Raw genomic sequence first — 18097 nt, forward strand, 5'->3', positions numbered from 1 at the left:
TGTATTTATGAATATCACAAACGTTTTGTACTTGTGAATATCACAAACGTTTTGTACTTGTGAATATCACAAACGTTTTTTATTTATGAATATCACAAACGTTTTGTACTTGTGAATATCACAAACGTTTGTATTTGTGCATATCACAAACGTTTTGTACTTGTGAATATCGCAAACGTTTTGTACTTGTGAATATCACAAACGTTTTGTACTTGTGAATATCACAAACGTTTTTTATTTATGAATATCAGAAACGTTTTGTATTTGTGAATATCACAAATGTTTTTTACTTGTGAATATCACAAACGTTTTTTATTTGTGAATATCAGAAACGTTTTGTATTTTTGAATATCACAAACGTTTTGTATTTGTGAATATCACAAATGTTTTGTACTTGTGAATATCAAAAACGTTTTGTATTTATGAATATCACAAAATTTTGTGCTTGTGAATATCACAAACCTTTTGTATTTGTTAATATCACAAACGTTTTTGTACTTGTGAATATCACAAACGTTTTGTACTTGTGAATATCACAAACGTTTTTTTATTTATGAATACCAGAAACGTTTTTATTTGTGAATATCACACGTTTTGTACTTGTGAATATCACAAACGTTTTGTACTTGTGAATATCACAAACGTTTTGTACTTGTGAATGATCACAAACGTTTTGTACTTGTGAATATCACAAACCTTTTATATTTGTGAATATCACAAACGTTTTTTATTTACGAATTCCACAAACGTTTTGTGCTTATGAATATCACAAACGTTTTGTACTTGTGAATATCACAAACCTTTTGTACTTGTAATTATCACAAACGTTTTGTGCTTATGAATATCACAAACGTTTTGTACTTTTGAATATCACAAACGTATTTTACTTGTGAATATCACAAACGTTTTTTTACTTATGAATATCACAAACGTTTTGTACTTGCGAATGTCACAAACGTATTTTACTTATGAATATCGCAAACGTTTTGTATTTGTGAATATCATAAACCTTTTGTACTTGTAATATCACAAACGTTTTTTACTTGTGAATATCACAAATGTTTTGTACTTATGAATATCACAAACGTTTTTTTACTTATGAATATCACAAACGTATTTTACTTGTGAATATCACAAATGTTTTGTACTTGTGAATATCGCAAACGTTTTTTACTTGTGAATATCACAAATGTTTTGTACTTGTGAATATTACAAAGGTTTTTTACTTGTGAATATCACAAATGTTTTGTACTTATGAATATCACAAACGTTTTTTTACTTATGAATATCACAAACGTTTGTACTTATGAATATCACAAACCTTTTGTACTTGTGAATATCACAACCCTTTTGTACTTGTGAATATCACAAACGTTTTTTACTTATGAATATCACAAACGTTTTTTATTCATGAATATCACAAACGTTTTTTATTTATTAATATCACAAACGTTTTGTACTTATGAATATCACAAACGTTTTGTACTTATGAATATCACAAATGTTTTGCACTTGTGAATATCACAAACGTTTTTTTACTTATGAATATCACAAACGTTTTGTATCCATGCATATCACATAGGTTTGTCACAAACTTTCTGTACTTGTAATCATCACAAACGTTTAGTTGTTATGAATATCACAAATTTTCTGTACTTTTTATTATCACAACCGTCGTTACTTTAATATCACAAACGTTTTCTACTTGTAATTTTCAAGAATGTTTTGTTCTTATTAATATCACAAACGTTTTGGACTTGTTATTATGAAAAACGTTTTTTACTCAGAAATATTACAAACGGTTTGTACTTAAGAATATTACAAATGTTTTGTACTTATGATATCACAAGCGTTTGTTCGTGTAATTCTCACAAATTTCGTTCACCAAAGAAAAGATTATTGAAATAGGCATAACAATCAATATCTTTCTTTTTTTATATAATTCTACAATTATATTATTCTTATATTGTGATTATTGTTTTTAATAAATATTTTTCTTTTAGTTGTTGACGAAGATGGATATGATAAGAAAAAGCCATTCTTCTCCAGCAGTGGTAGTTTCTTCATCCCCTTCATCGCTTCCATCTGTGGCGCCATCATTATACTTTTGTCTATTGCTGGCTTTGGAATTGTTGCCAAACAAGGTGAGACTTTAACATTTCTGTAAAAAAGAAAGGTTTTTTTAAAATGTTTTTAAAGATATGTTTTTATTTAAAAAAAGAAAAAATTTTATTTTATTTTTGTTTAAAGATATGTTTCTATTTAAAAAAGAAATGCTTTTTATTTTTTTTTATTTTTTAAAGATATGTTTCTATTTAAAAAAAGAAACGCTTTTTATTTTTTTAAAGATATGTTTCTATTTAAAAAAAGAAATGCTTTTTATTTTTTTTATTTTTTAAAGATATGTTTTTATTTAAAAAAAGAAATGCTTTTTATTTTTTGTTAAAGGGTGTTATGTCCTGATCAGCATAAAATACGATTAGTGTTTTATCCTAAGATGAAGCATGTTTTTTTTTCGACGTCCAACATTAATTTTTAACAACAACAAACGAAAAGTATCAACAAAACACAATAAAAACTTGCATGTAATTTAGAGTTTTTTGCTTAATAACAATAATTCATACCTTTGATATTTGATTCTTAGTTAAATCAATACAACTTAAATGGACTTTTTCACACACATTCACATCGCTGAAGAATAGGTAATGCTTTCTGTCCTATATCTTTGGTCAGAAAGAATCTTAGTTGGAATGCAGCTTCATTCTGGCTTCCTAGTTTTGGTGCTCCTGCATCTTCAGAAGATTTCCTTGTACTTGTTATTACTATGTCATCTGTGGCATCATCAACATGGGCCAAAATGTCCTATGGAAACAAGATAATCCATTTAATGATCTGATCTGAATGTCTCCATGTCACCTTTTCTGTTTCCCTCAAAACGCCTAATGATGTCTTCAAGGGCCAAATTCTCACAAGGCAGTGGCATAGCTAGAGTAAATGTCACCTGGGGTGGTCCGTTTAAATGTTACCCCACTGACTCCCACTTCACCCTATGCTGAATGGTTAGCTTTAATTACATGCTCTACTTCCTGACCAGTATATGCAGTATATGCTTACACGTATAATCGAAGACAAAATCATACACGAAAAACAATCAGTTCAAATTCAAATATTTTTTAAATATAACTGTTCATAATCACAATAATAATAAACTTATTTACTAGTATGAAAACCGGGTATGAAAACCTTTTTATGAAGAAAAACATAAGTGTCTACTATGATGAGTAACTTAGTAAATGGATTAATAAATAAATGAATTAATTGTTGTTATGAAGCATAAAACGGGGCATTAGAAACTCAGTTGAATTGAAACGCCGAAAAAGAAAAAAAAAAAAAGAAAAAATCAGTTAGTGAGTAAAATCGGAAAAGATGGTTTGAAAACAAAAAGACACGGAACACCCGATCCGTCTTATCAACTTATGAAATGAAGAGAATAAAATAAAATAAAATAGAAGAGGATCAAGTGATGATAATAAATGAATGGGTGGAAAAAAAAAATTCCGAAGAAAAGATGCAATAAGACACTTAAAAAAGAATTTTAAAAATTTACATGGAAAAGCGATCACCCACTTTTTGAAAAAGTAATTTCTTCATATCATGCAAACTATTTATCTGCCCCAAATTTAAATGAGATATTCGTTTTCAGTACGTCTGAAAAGTTATAGAAGTCGTCATTTAAAAGTTTTTTGGAGAGTTGAAAAGAAACTTGACATTGACCAAAGCTTTTTTGTTGTTTAAAAGTCATTTGGGGGCACTTTCTGCAGTATGCAGACGGCGGCTATTGTTAGAAAGCGATAACTCCAATTTCTTCTTGGTCAAATAACATGACAAATAAGTAACAAACAAAACTCTTTTTTTCCCTAAACAGAAAAATATTTGAAAATCAAAACATTTATTTTATAAAAATGTATCAATATATAATTGTAAACACATTTATTTAAGTCTGCGTAAGAAAATATAATTTTAATAAAACAATTTTGTAATGAAAGCAGCATTCGATGTTTTATAAAGTAAAATAGCTTCTTTTTTTTTTTTGAACAAATAAATAATTTAAATGAAACATTTTTTTTTAATTAAAGCAACTTTGAAAGGTCATCAACAAATTAATAATTTAAATGTTTTTTGACCGAGAAGCACCACCTGGAGACATTTTAGTGAAATGCACCAAACAAATTGATCGCTGTCCGCATACTGCAGAAGTGCCTTTTGTTGTTTTATGAACACAAAAAGTGTTAAAACTAAATTAAGTTTTTTAAATAGAATATTTGTTTTATTATTTGATAATACAAGCGTTTTCTTTTTTTTTTATTGTTTTGTTTTGTAATAACACAAGTAATTTTTTTTTAATAAATATATGGTTTCGTGTTTCTTGTCTTCCGTTCGGTTTCGTTACATAATCAACCGTATCCACTTCCGGTAGCTTGATTTTTTTCTGAGCAGTGATCTTGGATATTACCTAAAATATATACACATTTATTTTCTTTTGGAGAGAGGGGGGCGTTTTAAAACTCTATCTACCTCAGTATTTTCTTTAAATTTCTATATTGAGCGATTATCGAGACTTCTAAGGTGTGATCCTCTCATGTCAGACATTTTTTATTCAAAAGTAGCACTCGACATTACTTGTTTTTTTTTTTAACTAAATAAACTTTTTAAAATAAGTTGAACCACTAAAAACTTTCAAAGCTAGGTAGAAAACGAACACAGAAAAATGAATTTTATTTTTTTTAAACAACAGTAAACAAGTAAAAATATTTTAAAATATATTATGGGATGTATATTCTCTTTTAAAAACAATATATTCTTCAAGAATGGTCATAAAATGTATTTTCAATTGATATTTATTCAATAATGGACCAGTTTTCCTACCTGGCAAAAATGGGCGAGTTTTCTATGAACAAGTTTTCCTAAATTCGTATTTTGTATATAAATTATCGGTGAGATACAAATAAAAAAAATGAACATGTCTGTTATTTTATAGATTTTGTTTCGCCAAATTATTAAAGAGAAAGAAAATAAACCGACGTAAACAAATTGTTAGTTGAAGAAGTATGGCGTGGTTTGCTTGAAGCGTTGTTAAAGAATTAAAGGTATTTTTGAAGGCTTTACAATGCAGGAATGTACAATCGTTATGAGTAAATAAATAAATGAATAAATGATAAATAATTCAATAATTTTTTTTTTAATATTATTTTTTGTATTCATATTTATAGGTAGATAAATAAATATAAATATTTTTTTTTTTAATTATTGAATTTTTTATCGTTCATTTATTTATTTATCTGCTCATAACGACTGTACACCCTTGCATTGCAAACCTTCAAAAATACCTTTTAAATTGTTAGTTGATTTTTAAATAATAAATTTGATATATTTATATCTTAAACTCATTGTTCTCTGCAATAAGTAAAGCTCCAAATATAGGAACATTTCTTAAACAGAATTAAACCGACGCCATTTAATGAAATCATTCTATAGTTGTCTTTTTGGGGGCGCTTTTTTTATAAGAATCAGAATTGGAATCAGGAATCTAGTACGGAATCGGTAATTGTATTGGAATCGGGGAAAATGTTGGAATCGTACCATCACTAATATATATATATATATATACTTATGTATATATGTGTATATATAGATGTACACATGCATATATGTATATGTGTATATTTATATATGTATATAAATATATATATGTATATGTGCATGTGTAAATGTATGTATATATATATATATATATATATATATAAATGTGTGTGTGTATATATGTATATGTACATGTATAGTTAAGCACCATTTGTTTAAGCATATTTTACTAAATAAAATACACGTTTTTTTTTTTTTGGTCTATTAATGAAAAAATATAGAAATACACATGTTATATAAAAAGAAATTACATAAATTTTTCATAATCAGTTAGATTAATCTATCCTTGACAATGAAACCAGAAGGATTGGGACGTATTCGGACTTATGACAAATATGGTGATTACATCTATCAGAAGTGAAGACCATTATTCGGAAGTTGGAAACGATAAAAAATAGAATTAATAAACAAAATACGTCTATTTTATTTAATGAAATATGTACATATGGCAATCATTATATATTTGTATGTATGTCTAAATATGTGTGTGTGTGTATGTATATGCATATATATGTGTATGTGTATACATAGCCGTGTATATATATATATATATATATATATATATATATATATATATATATATATATATATATATATATATATATATATATATATATCGGGTTAAAATATCCAAAAGTAAAAACTATTGAATTTAACAAGGTTGTCAATAGTGCTGAATAAAAGTGCAATATATTTCGTTTCAATCTAAAAAGATCTCAGCAGGCAACTTAAGCCACAGGTCTTCATCGAGGCTAGTCTTTTATTATAAAGAAAAATAAAAAATTTGGATTTTTTTTTTTCTTATTCATAATTTCTGTTGGGGTCGTTTGGACACATGTGTCAGGATTACTGGGAAAAGAGGAAAATTCATTTAATCGGCAGCTACTAGACAATGAAATAGAGTCTAGTACCTTAGATATAATAGATATTCCACTTCACCGTTAGAGATAAATTTTGTTCATTATAATGAACAAAAAAAAAAGAATGCGTTTCTTTTATAGTTCGGATTCTCAAATGAGCATTTATGACTAGTGAATCTTTCCTTGAACATGTCACCAGCGATGCTAATATCAAATTTATTGATATTTGCATATTCTTTGATGAAAATTGTGGTTTTATATACTATAGAGGTCACTAAGTAATTTCTATTAAATGTACATTGCCTTTTATTCAAGTAGTTATACGATTTAGTTTACATATAAGTGTTCTATCCATTTGTATTGTTCAAAATTTTCCTATTGTGTTTCTTAATTTTACTGTTTTTTGTTAAATATTTTATGTAAAATGTGGGAAATGTGGCTCTATGAGATTTAGAATTTTTTTCCTAACAAGTCTTTTGACATTTAGATTGAAAGTGGGGGTATACCATATATTTTTACTTTTTCTACTTTTAGAGTTAGAAGAGCATTTAACACCAGATGTTCTACCGATGCCCGTCCACCTATATTTATATGCCCTATGGAGAGGTAACTCCTACCTGCCTCTCGCCAGTCCAAGGGATATAACTGTCATCCCTTCATGCGCCCTCCTCTATGACCACTGAATGTATGAATGTGGTCAACTTGCTTGATCAAAGAATTCATGTGAATTCCCACGCATTCATGGGGACAGACCTCTCGGCACTCATCTTGTACGACCAGATGCTTGTCTTTTTGGTAGTTGGCTGACTGCTTGCAAATATCCTCTGGTGTCACTTTTCATTGCGTGTTAAATGTCATCCACTTCCATCACCTGGACTGTGTTCCACCTCTCGACTGATCAGGATTCTGTGGTGTACCTAGTGTAGTGTGAGATGGACCATCCACAACGGAGTAGATTTTTTGAAGGAATCAATGGTTGCGAAGCATTACCCGGCTGCTACATATCCTACTGGTATTGTTTGTTGCCTCGTGTTTCTATGATCCTCTCTGTTTTCATCCACCTATGAGGATATTTACCCACCTGGTTCTGGATCAGTACTGAGTCTCCAACCTGAAGTTTGCTGAGTGGACAACAGTGCTGGTTATAGAACTGTTCATTCCACATGTGCCTTTTAGCCATCATCAGCTCTTTTAGTTTGCCTATCTCCTTCCATTGCCTCTGTGTTCAATACCTGTCGTTAATGACTCTACTGTAAAGCATTATGGCAAGAGTTACGGTCAGTAGTGCTCTAGCATCCCTATCATGGCATAAGTGTCCATTGTTGACTGTGTTGTCAAGAAGTATCTGTCTTGCTGTTTTAACAACTAACTCCACATGCCCATTAATCTATTGGTAGTAGGCTGACGATGTGCATTTTCATATACTCCAGTCTCTCAAAAAAGAGTTGTATTCTTGTGATTCAAATGGGGGTCCTCCATCTTAGGATATCTCCTTGGGTGCACTGTATGTGTAGAACCAGGTTCTTAGCATGTCACAAACATTCTAGTTTTCTCTAATGACATTAAAGCCACTTCTACCCATCCCTATACTGGTCGACATATATTAAGTAACTTTTGCTCTGTCTGCAAAGTCAACCACTACTTGTCGGAATGGAAATTCCGGTTCCATTGGTAACATTAAAGGTTATATGGACTGGGAGAGTGTTATTGGCATTGGGATCTAGTTTGCCTGATGCTGGCCAAAACAATCACTAACTTCCATTTGCCAGCATGCCATTTACTCCCTGATGTGGAGAATTGAGTGATTCCAACACTTCCTCTCGGAGTTGTTGAGATATTAAAATTTTATTTGCCTTGATTGTTATCCCTTCTCTAAGCAGTGCAATTCTTCATGTATTGGCCAGAATACTTGAGCTATGGGCGGGAGGTTGTTCCTTGATTTGGGGAAGCTCTCCAATGTGATAGCTTTCAGCTTGAGGTCGTTTCCATATGTCAATGAGAATGCGGCTTCACTATGGTGTAGATGGTTTGAGTAGAATCCTCATGTGAGGTATCTGCAGGATATCGGGATGCACAGTGTGGTACTAAATTTCATTTTCCAGGACGGTATTTTATCTTAAATTTGTACATCAGTGTCATTTCTTTAAAATTAAACAGGCTGGGAAGGGGGGGGGGGTAATATTTTCTAAGGTCTGGTCTGAAAATATTTTTATTGGTGGTAATGATCCACTGTCACCAATGAATTTGGGCACCCAAGTAAAAACATTTGGCATTTGGGAGGTTTTTTTTTTGTATCCATGCTAAAAAGAAGGATGGAGAGGAAACATGGAGAGGAAGGATGGAGGTTGAGAAAAAAAGAAGTTAGACAAATAAGGGGATAGAGTCGGCCGACCAGGTTTCGCCCTAACTTTTCAAAGCCGAATCGAGGTTTTTCGGGGGGGGGGGGTATAGGGAAATGAATTTAAAGAGGGGGAACAATTAAAATAAAATTATCGGAATGAAGAAAAAAAAAATTGGGGTAACAACTAAAATAAATCTATCATTATGTATTGAACTAAAAACAAATATCTTTTCAAAATTGCTCAATACATATGAAGAGCTTTTATAAGTAAAATTATATGTATATTATAAGTAAAAAATATGAAGGGCTTTTATAAGAAAAATTATATAAACATCAGAAAAATCCCTAAGTGGATCGATCTACGTTTTGACTGCATTAAGAAATGATTAATATCATCAAACCATAGATCAATCTATGTAGGGATTTTTCTAATCTAATTATGAGATAATCAGATTCATAAAAAAAAAAAAAATTCCTATCTTTTCTCTCCTGCTTTCCCTCTCTGTCCTGCTCTAACCAAGTCTGTCGACCTGTTCCACCATATTCCAAAACCTTAACATGAAATATCTCCAGAAAAAAGTCACGTATGAACCTAGAATCCCATCCTCCAACATAGACCCCTGCTACCATGTCTCCTTCTCCAACATCAGGGGTCTACGTTCCAACCTTCCAGAGGTTGAAACACAATTACAGGAGACAAAATCAGACATATTCTTCCTAAGCGAAACTGGAATAGGGTCGACCACTTCCCTAGACGAGTTCATAATTTAAGGATACTCTAACTTAACATCTAAATCTGACCCCCAAGATCGCCATGTACATGGAATATGTGCCTATATAAAAGATGGCTTTCCATGTGGTAGGAATATCTCCAGTGAAGGCCCGAATTTACCTTATATGTGCTTCCGGGTTGCACTTGTGTACACCACTGCATTTATATATTGCCCTCTATCGCCCCCACAACAGCGGAGTTACTCTCTTTAAGAGCATATCTGAGAAAATTGACCACATCCTGTCTATTCATCCTTTGGCTAACATTCACATTTGTGGTGACTTCAATGTCCACAATGTGGAATGACTGACCCACTCGAACAAGATAGATGATAAGGGGAGGTTCTGTCATGATTTCGCCATTGCCTATGACCTCACCCAGATTGTTCACGAACCCACACATGTGCCCGATATTTCTCGTCAATACGCTAGCCTTCTAGACCTTTTTCTCACAACTTCCCCTGAGCTATGTTCAATGTTCATGTTCCATTCTGTCCCTTCTGAGATCTTCTGACTACTCTGTTGTATCAGTTAAGATAAAAACGAAATGCAATAAGTCTTCAGACGTACCTCTCCACCTTATTGTATATCGATACTCTACGGCTGACTGGGATAGCTTCCATACATTTATATCTGATCTACCTCTACATTCTATGTTTAAAAAGGATGTGTCCTCTATAGTATCAGACCTAACCGAATGGTTAATTGTAGGCATAGACCAATTCATACCATCCAAAAAATTCCAACAAAAACCAAATAGCCAGCCATGGTTATCCCCAGAATGTGCTGCTGCCATCGCGCACAGAAATCACTTTTTAGATGCACTGTGACTAGAGCTGCTTTCAGGACTGCCAGCAACCACTGTAAAAGAGTAATAAAAATGCAAGAGAGCTATATGCTCAGTCTGTTTAATCCAAAGTAGCTAAGCAGCGACTTGGTTCCCACCAGTTTTGGCAAATAGCAAACAGGATCCTGAACAGAAGCATGCGTTCTATTCCAACTATCATCAATAAACCTGAGGTCATCTCGTCAGCATTAGACAAGGCCAAACTATTTGCCAAGAACTTTGCAGCTAATTCTACCATATGCGACGAAGGCCATCAACTCCCCGTATTTCTTCTTATAACTGACAACACGCTATGCAACATACAAATATCTGTGCGTGAGGTCACTAAGCTAATCAAGAACCTTGATTCCAGTAATGCAACTGACCCTGACGGCATTCTAATTATAGTGCTGATAAAGCTTCAACTAGAACTTGCCTCCATACTTACAAAATTGTTTAAGCGTTGCCTTAAGGAGAAGTGCTTTCCAACACCTTGGGAAACCTCATCAGTATGCCCTGTATTTAAGAATTCAGGTGATAAGTCATCTCCCTCTCAGTACAGACCAATAAGTCTCCTGTGTGTCATGAGTAAGTTGCTGGAATCCATATTAAATAGAGAAGTAGTCAACCACCTCAACAGAAATAACCTTCTTAGTGACATGCAATATGGTTTCCGTTCTGCTAGATCTACAGCAGATGTGCTAATGGTTATATCTCATAGGATTAGTGAATCTCTTGACAAAGGCTTCCTCTCTAGGGCAATTGCTTTTGACATATCAAAAGCCTTCGATAAAGTATGGCATAAGGGCCTACTTCACAAGATTTCCAGCTATGATATAACTGGAAATGTTTTCTCGATTATTAAATCATTTCTCTCTGATAGGCTCATAAGAGTAGTGGTTGATAGGCAGAAATCAGAGGCTCTCAATATTAATGCTGGAGTCCCTCAGGGGTCCATCCTGGGCCCAACTCTCTTCCTGATCTACATCAATGATCTCCCAAAACACATACTTAAATCATTCGATGATTACATGATCATCTATGGCAACACATCAAAGGCCATAAATGATAAAGTTCTCTCTGATTCCCTCTCCTCTGATCTCGAGTGCATGGTACAGTGGAGGAAGAGGTGGCTGGTTACTTTTAATGCATCTAAAACCAAGCTCCTATGATTAACACCTCTCCTTTGCTAGAGATTGAATCATCAACGCTCTGATCCCCATCTGGCATCAATCGAAATGGATGGCTTTCGACTAGGGGAAGCTCCATGTTTTGATAAGCTTCTGGGCTTGACCTGTACTCCTGATCTTAAATGGAACATGTAAATCAAGTCAAGTCAAGCCAAGGTCGCTGGAAAAATGGTAGGATCTTTCTACTGCTCCAGAAGATATCTCACTGCTGATGCAATTCTCTATCTATATAAAAGCCAAATACATCCAAGAATGGAGTACTGTTGCCACATCTGGGCAGGAGCTGCTAAAAACAGCCTATCCTGCCTTGACAGAGTACAAAATAGGCTTTGTGGCTTAGTGGGTGGTGCCCTTTTCTTTTCCTTGCAACCTCTCTCCCACAGGAGAGATGTTGTGAGCCTGTCTTTGTTTTATTGTTACATCCATGGCAAGTGCTCGTCTGAGCTCCAATCTCTGCCCCCCCCCTTGCCAATCTTTCACAAGGAGCACCCGTCTAGCTGAAACCACTCTCAAATATTTTCCCCACTCTTTAACTGTACCAAAACCAAAACATAGATTCCATGAACAAAGCTTCTTTCTTAGAAGTGCACGCCTGTGGAACTCTGTTCCGTCTGCCTGTTTCCCACTTGACTACAACCTGGATGTCTTCAAGTCCAAACACTAATATACTGTACACGCAATAACCCTTATCCCCGAGTGGCTTCCGGGCCTTGATAAGTGGTGACCACCTTGTAAAAAAAAATATACATATATAAAGTACAGCCAGTTTCCTACTCGTATTTTTGTGATTAATAGCTTTTTAATGCAAGTTACATACTTTAATCTGTTTTGTCAAAAATATTGGTGTTTTTTTTATGACATTGTATTTCCAATAATTTTGATATTTAATCCTCATTAATACTACAGTATGACTTGATTAACACCTCTCCTTTGCTAGAGATTGAATCATCAACCATCCTCAGCTCTATCCATTGGGCCAATATAGGAAGTGTTCATAAACAATACCTCCATATATATATATCTATTTATATAAACACTTTAAAAATATGGAATTATGCTAAGTAGCAACAGGACACATCACTTAATAATAGTGCTCAACCCAAAAAGGCAGGCTCATATATATATATATATATATATATATATATATATATATATATATATATATATATATTTAAAATTGTACAGAAGGTCAGAAAAACATTGGTACCGTCGGTGTCAATGTTTTTCTGACCTTCTGTACAATTTTAAATAAATAAATATTAAGTTCTTATATTGAAAAAAATTTTCTTTGTAATCGAGCACTTTGTTGGAATTCTTTCCATAAACAATAAACAAATATATATATATATATATATATATATATATATATATATATATATATATAGAGAGAGAGAGAGAGAGAGAGAGAGAGAGAGAGAGAGGGAGGGAGGGAGAGAAAGAGAGAGTTCAATCTCTAGCAAATCTGTTCAAAATAGAAAGACTATATTTTATCTTAATGCCAAAGCCTTTTAATGTGAGACACCGTATCCCTATGTCCTATAGAGCTTTTGACTTTATCTAAATTTTGTTCTACTTGATTCTCATCAGCATTTTTTCATCAACATCAAAAAAAAAATCAAGACAAAATTTATTCTAGTATATGAACATAAAGAATCTGTAGAAACTATAGTCGCATAATTATTTCAAGACTGTTTTGCTTTAACTTCAATCATTGCTATTTTGTTTTTGTATGAAATTGTTGGCACCACCTAATGTAGGAAAATTCCAGGTAAATGTTCACTATTTTCATACATTTCATAAATTGTATTATGTCCACACCCAAAAGACCAAAATAGAGACATATTATGATTTAAATTAAATTATTGAACATGAAATTCATGTCAAAATGTTCATAAATATTTTTTACCATATAGTCACCGTTTATTAAGGCTCGGGGGCTATTAACAATATGGGTAAAATGGGTACCGTGATGGTGGAAATTAGATAAGGACAATTAAACAAACAACGACAGCAAGAGCAAAAAAAAAAAAAAATAGAAAAAAAAGCAAACATTTATCAACATCTCTCTGGAAAGGGATGGGATTCTTTTCCACAGGATTTCCCTTAATCCCGGCTTCAAACCAGGAGCTTCAAAGATTAAGGGTTTTCCTAAGGATGTTGGTGGTACCTATAATTGCAAAGGTCTGAAGGCCGCCTAAAACATTGGGGATTTGTAGTTTTTTCAATTGTCCTTCCAGACGACTTGATACTACTCCTAGTGTACCAAATACAACCAGGATTATTTGTGTTTTAACCCCGTGTATACGCCTTATCTCCAAGGCCAATGGAGCATAATTTCTCCACTTCTCATTCTCCTTCTCTCACATTCCTGCCCCAGGGTACTGAAAAGTCTACAATCTGCCAGTTTTTTTGAGACCTTGTCAATGACGACCAAATCCGGACGATTATGTTCCAATTGCTTGGTCGTTATGACACTTTTGTCCCACCATACCTCTACCTTGCCAACCTCACTTGTTCTCACTTCATCAGGCACCTCCTCAAACCATTTTCCAGCACACTTCACCCCAACTCTCTTACACACCTCCCAATATATCCAGAATCCCATGCGATCATGTCTTTTGCGGTACTCTCTCTGGGCCAGTCCACTACACTCTGCTGCAAGGTGCGCAATTGACTCTGAGGTCTTGCCACAAATCCGGCATTCTGCAGCAACTTCCTCTCCTAGAACCACTTTTTTTTATGTTCCTAATGCCTCCTGGTCCTGGATATGACCTTAAACTATATCCAGTGGTGAGGCCCCAGCTTGCAAGCTTTGGGGAATGTAGAGCCACCCTTTAATTGCCATTGCTCCCAGGTCCACTCTGACCTGGAGTGGTAGTACCTGTTAGGGTCCCAACTATGGGTTAAATAGAAACCAACTTGAAAACAACAAATATATTCTATTAAAAAATCTTTATTCAAAATCTTTGGATTCGGCGTTAAATAACCTGAAAATGGTTGATATGCCGTAAAACAAAAACAACCAACCAACTTAATGCCTGCTCTTATGCTGCACAAACAAAAGCTTTAGTACTCTTAGCCAGATACCCAGCTCTAAGCCATTGCCATGATCTTTCATCAGCCACTTTTGCTATATCATGGAAAACCTTCTATGCATTTTCTTCCTCGCCAGTTCCTCTGCCCTTTCTCTATCCATACGTTTCACATAATCAGCCTTGGTCTCACATACCTCCACTTCATTGACCACAACCTTAAGCATCCACTCCTCACTTCTAACCACATGCTCCTTCAACGACATCTTCTCAGTTCTAACACAATCTTTTACACTTTTCAATCCTCTCCCATCATCTTTCCTCTTTTGATACAGCCTTGCTATACTACTTCGAATATGAAATATACCAAACATTGCTAAGACTTTTCTTGTTTTGATATCTATGACATGCAAATCCTTGTCAGATCATTCTAAAATTCCCGCACTGTATCTCAAAACACTGACTGCCCATAATAATAATAATAATAATAATGCAAACAACTGCATCTCGAACGCACAGACAAGTGGTACAAACATAAGCTGGCAACAGTACTTAAAAACGAGAATCGCAAAATCCTATGGGACATGGACATACAAACTGATAAACCCATCTAAGCAAGAAGACCGGATGTCGTAATAATTAACAAGAAAGAAAAATCCTGTCAAGTCGTAGACTTTGCTGTTCCAGCTGACCACAGATCAAAGAAAAAGAGAAACAGAATACACAGAGCTAGCCAGAGAGCTGAAAGGGATATAGAAGATGAAGAAAATCAAAGCAATACTTATAATAGTAGGAGCTCTAGGAACAATCCCGAAAAACTTTGAAAAAGAGAATGGGAAAAATTGGAATCCAAGGAATGATTGGAAAAATACAATGAACAGCAATAATGAAAACAGCTGAAATATTAAGAAAAACCCTTGAATGTAGAAACTAACACGCAGGAACAACAAGGGCAGACCAGACAAACTGCTGCAAAGGCAAAACATGAAACACTATATAGAACCAAGAACACTGAAACCGCATATCTATAAGTTCTCTAACCCAACCCTACCTGCATTGCCACATCATGCCCCAAAAAAGAGCAAGACCAAATAACTAAGTAAAGTCAAGGAGGAAGGAAAGACCGATGAACTGACCAGACCTCAGCCGAATAAGTGCGAAGAGAATTGGGACCTTGGGGAGGCTTGTTGCCACTCAAATCTCAGCAAAGACCAATAGCTGCTGCCAACGAGAAATCAATGGCAAGCAGCTGTTGCGATAATGCAAATTTATTTGCAAATGTTATCGAAAGAGGTGGGGAGTACTGGAAACCTGGGGAGACTTGTTGTCACTCAGCTTCCAGGGAACACCACAGGCTGTTTTCAGGGAAAGATCTCTAAAGACCTGTGTGAAAGCACCTTGTGAGCCAATAATAATAATAATAATTCTGTCATTTTTTTTCTTCTTTCTAGGCTGCATTGATGCAAACGAGGTGTCATTATTCAACCAGAGACATCTCATGGTTTCTGTTGTCTACTTCTCATGTCAAGTCTTCTACTCTACATTGGTCACTCTTACATCTTTCATGGTTATAATCTATGCTATCAACAAGTAAGTTCATTGCATTTTGAAAATCATATGATTATTTCTTTTACATGTGTTTTCCTTTGGATTATTCTTGTATTTATAATGTGTCATGTATATCTTATAATCTGTCTGTAACACCTAACTAAAATATTGGATAATAAGTTAAATTATATATTTTTAAACATTGATCTCAACTCTGACAGCTTTGGGGTAAAGCATACAACTGAAATAATTCATGTCTTAAATAAAATGTCAATTTTTATTTAAAACTTTGCATTGTGTATGTTCTTAATTCAAATTGCAAATTTATTTTTAAATTATATTAAATACTAGCATTTCAGCCCGGCGTTGCTCGGGTGTTTGGAGATGTGTGCTGGGCAATATAAGAAAAAAACGACCAATTTTTTAAACTTTGACCCCTTAACATTTATTATTATGGGATCAAATCAAGTTATTAAGTTAGATTCATGTCCAAGGAACCTATATCTAAAATTTCAAGTGTTTAGACCCACAATTGTCGGAGGAATTTAGTAGAGTTCTCAAAGGTCAAATCGTTGAACTTTGACCCCTTAACAGCCAAATTCCTGGCCGAAAACCGATTACAAAGATTTTTCCAAAACTTAGTACCCTGTATATCAAATTTCGAGTTTGTAGACTGAATATTGACAGAGTTATTGTGTAGGACAATGTACACAGACACACAGGCAGACAGACACATTAAATTTTTTAGATATCTAGATAAATAGATAGATTAAACAAAAATACATACGCATACATAAATATATATGGAAACAATTTTGTGTTCCCTGTAAACTTTTTACGAAAATATTATGCAAGTATAAATCATGTAGAATATCTGCATGAATATAATTACACGTAATACTTATAAAGATGATTATCCCATAAGAAAACCGAAAAAAAACAATAGGGAATTAATTAAAATGAATGTTTAAAAGGATATGCAAATTAGCTAGATCTTTTGCTAGTGAATGCAATTCCACAAGCCATATATAACAAAATTGCATTTTCTTTTTAAATAAATAGAAAAGAGGCTAGCCTTTTTTCTGTTGTTCTTGGCCTTTGGGCCGGGATCAAAGTGTATACGCTGTGAAGGGGAGATCGATTCAGAACAACTTGCACCTGATCCGCACGATCCTAGAGGAAGGGATAGATGACGACACGGAAGCCGCGCTGATCAACTTAGATCAGTCCAAAGCTTTCGATAGGGTCGACCATCATTTCTTGGCATCTGTCTTAGAGGCTGCCGGTTTTAAACCGGACTTCTGCAAGTGGATCTCCGTAATGTATCGACAGCCCACAGCTGTCGTGCAAATCAACAGAAAACGCTCAAAGCCCTTTGTTATCTCTCGGTCGGTTCGCCAGGGTTGTCCGCTGTCGCCCCTGCTCTACGTCCTGGCTTTGGAGCCCCTGCTCCGCAAGCTGAGACGGGGGGAGACAAAGTCGGCCCTGCGTGGAATTGCGATACCCGGTGGCTCAGCCGCCAAGGTATCCGCATTCGCTGATGATGTAACGGTCTTTGTGTCGAGCTTCAGAGACATCGAGATCGTGTCGGAGGTGCTCGCTCAGTATGAAAGAATTACAGGAACCCAGATAAACCGTAGCAAGTCGGTAGGACTGTGGTTGGGCACCTGGAGTGGCAACACCAACCTCCCGGCGCCCTTCAGCTGGACAGATGGCCCAGTTCGGATCCTCGGCGTGTGGTTCGGACCGGGTCTCCAGCTTGGTTGGAGGTACGGTCAAAGGTGGAGGCTGCAGTCAATTCGTGGCTTCCTAGGAAACTTCCCTTAAAG

At 34.4% G+C, this 18097-nt stretch overlaps 1 protein-coding gene across 8 annotated transcripts in view; it reads left to right on the top strand.

Annotated features, from left to right (window-relative positions):
* LOC145297666 (uncharacterized) overlaps positions 1-18097 on the top strand; it is a 1332115-nt gene that overhangs the window by 1144055 nt on the left and 169963 nt on the right. For all 8 annotated transcript variants that reach the window (XM_080143840.1, XM_080143841.1, XM_080143838.1 and 5 more), the window contains 2 exons: positions 2004-2144; positions 16172-16310. In XM_080143840.1, the coding sequence (XP_079999966.1) occupies positions 2004-2144; positions 16172-16310 (280 nt within the window). The remainder of the gene's footprint in view (positions 1-2003; positions 2145-16171; positions 16311-18097) is intronic.

Source organism: Euprymna scolopes, chromosome 18, assembly GCF_053919585.1.
Source record: "Euprymna scolopes isolate OS-2025 chromosome 18, ASM5391958v1, whole genome shotgun sequence".
Classification (NCBI taxonomy): Eukaryota; Metazoa; Mollusca; class Cephalopoda; order Sepiida; family Sepiolidae; genus Euprymna; species Euprymna scolopes.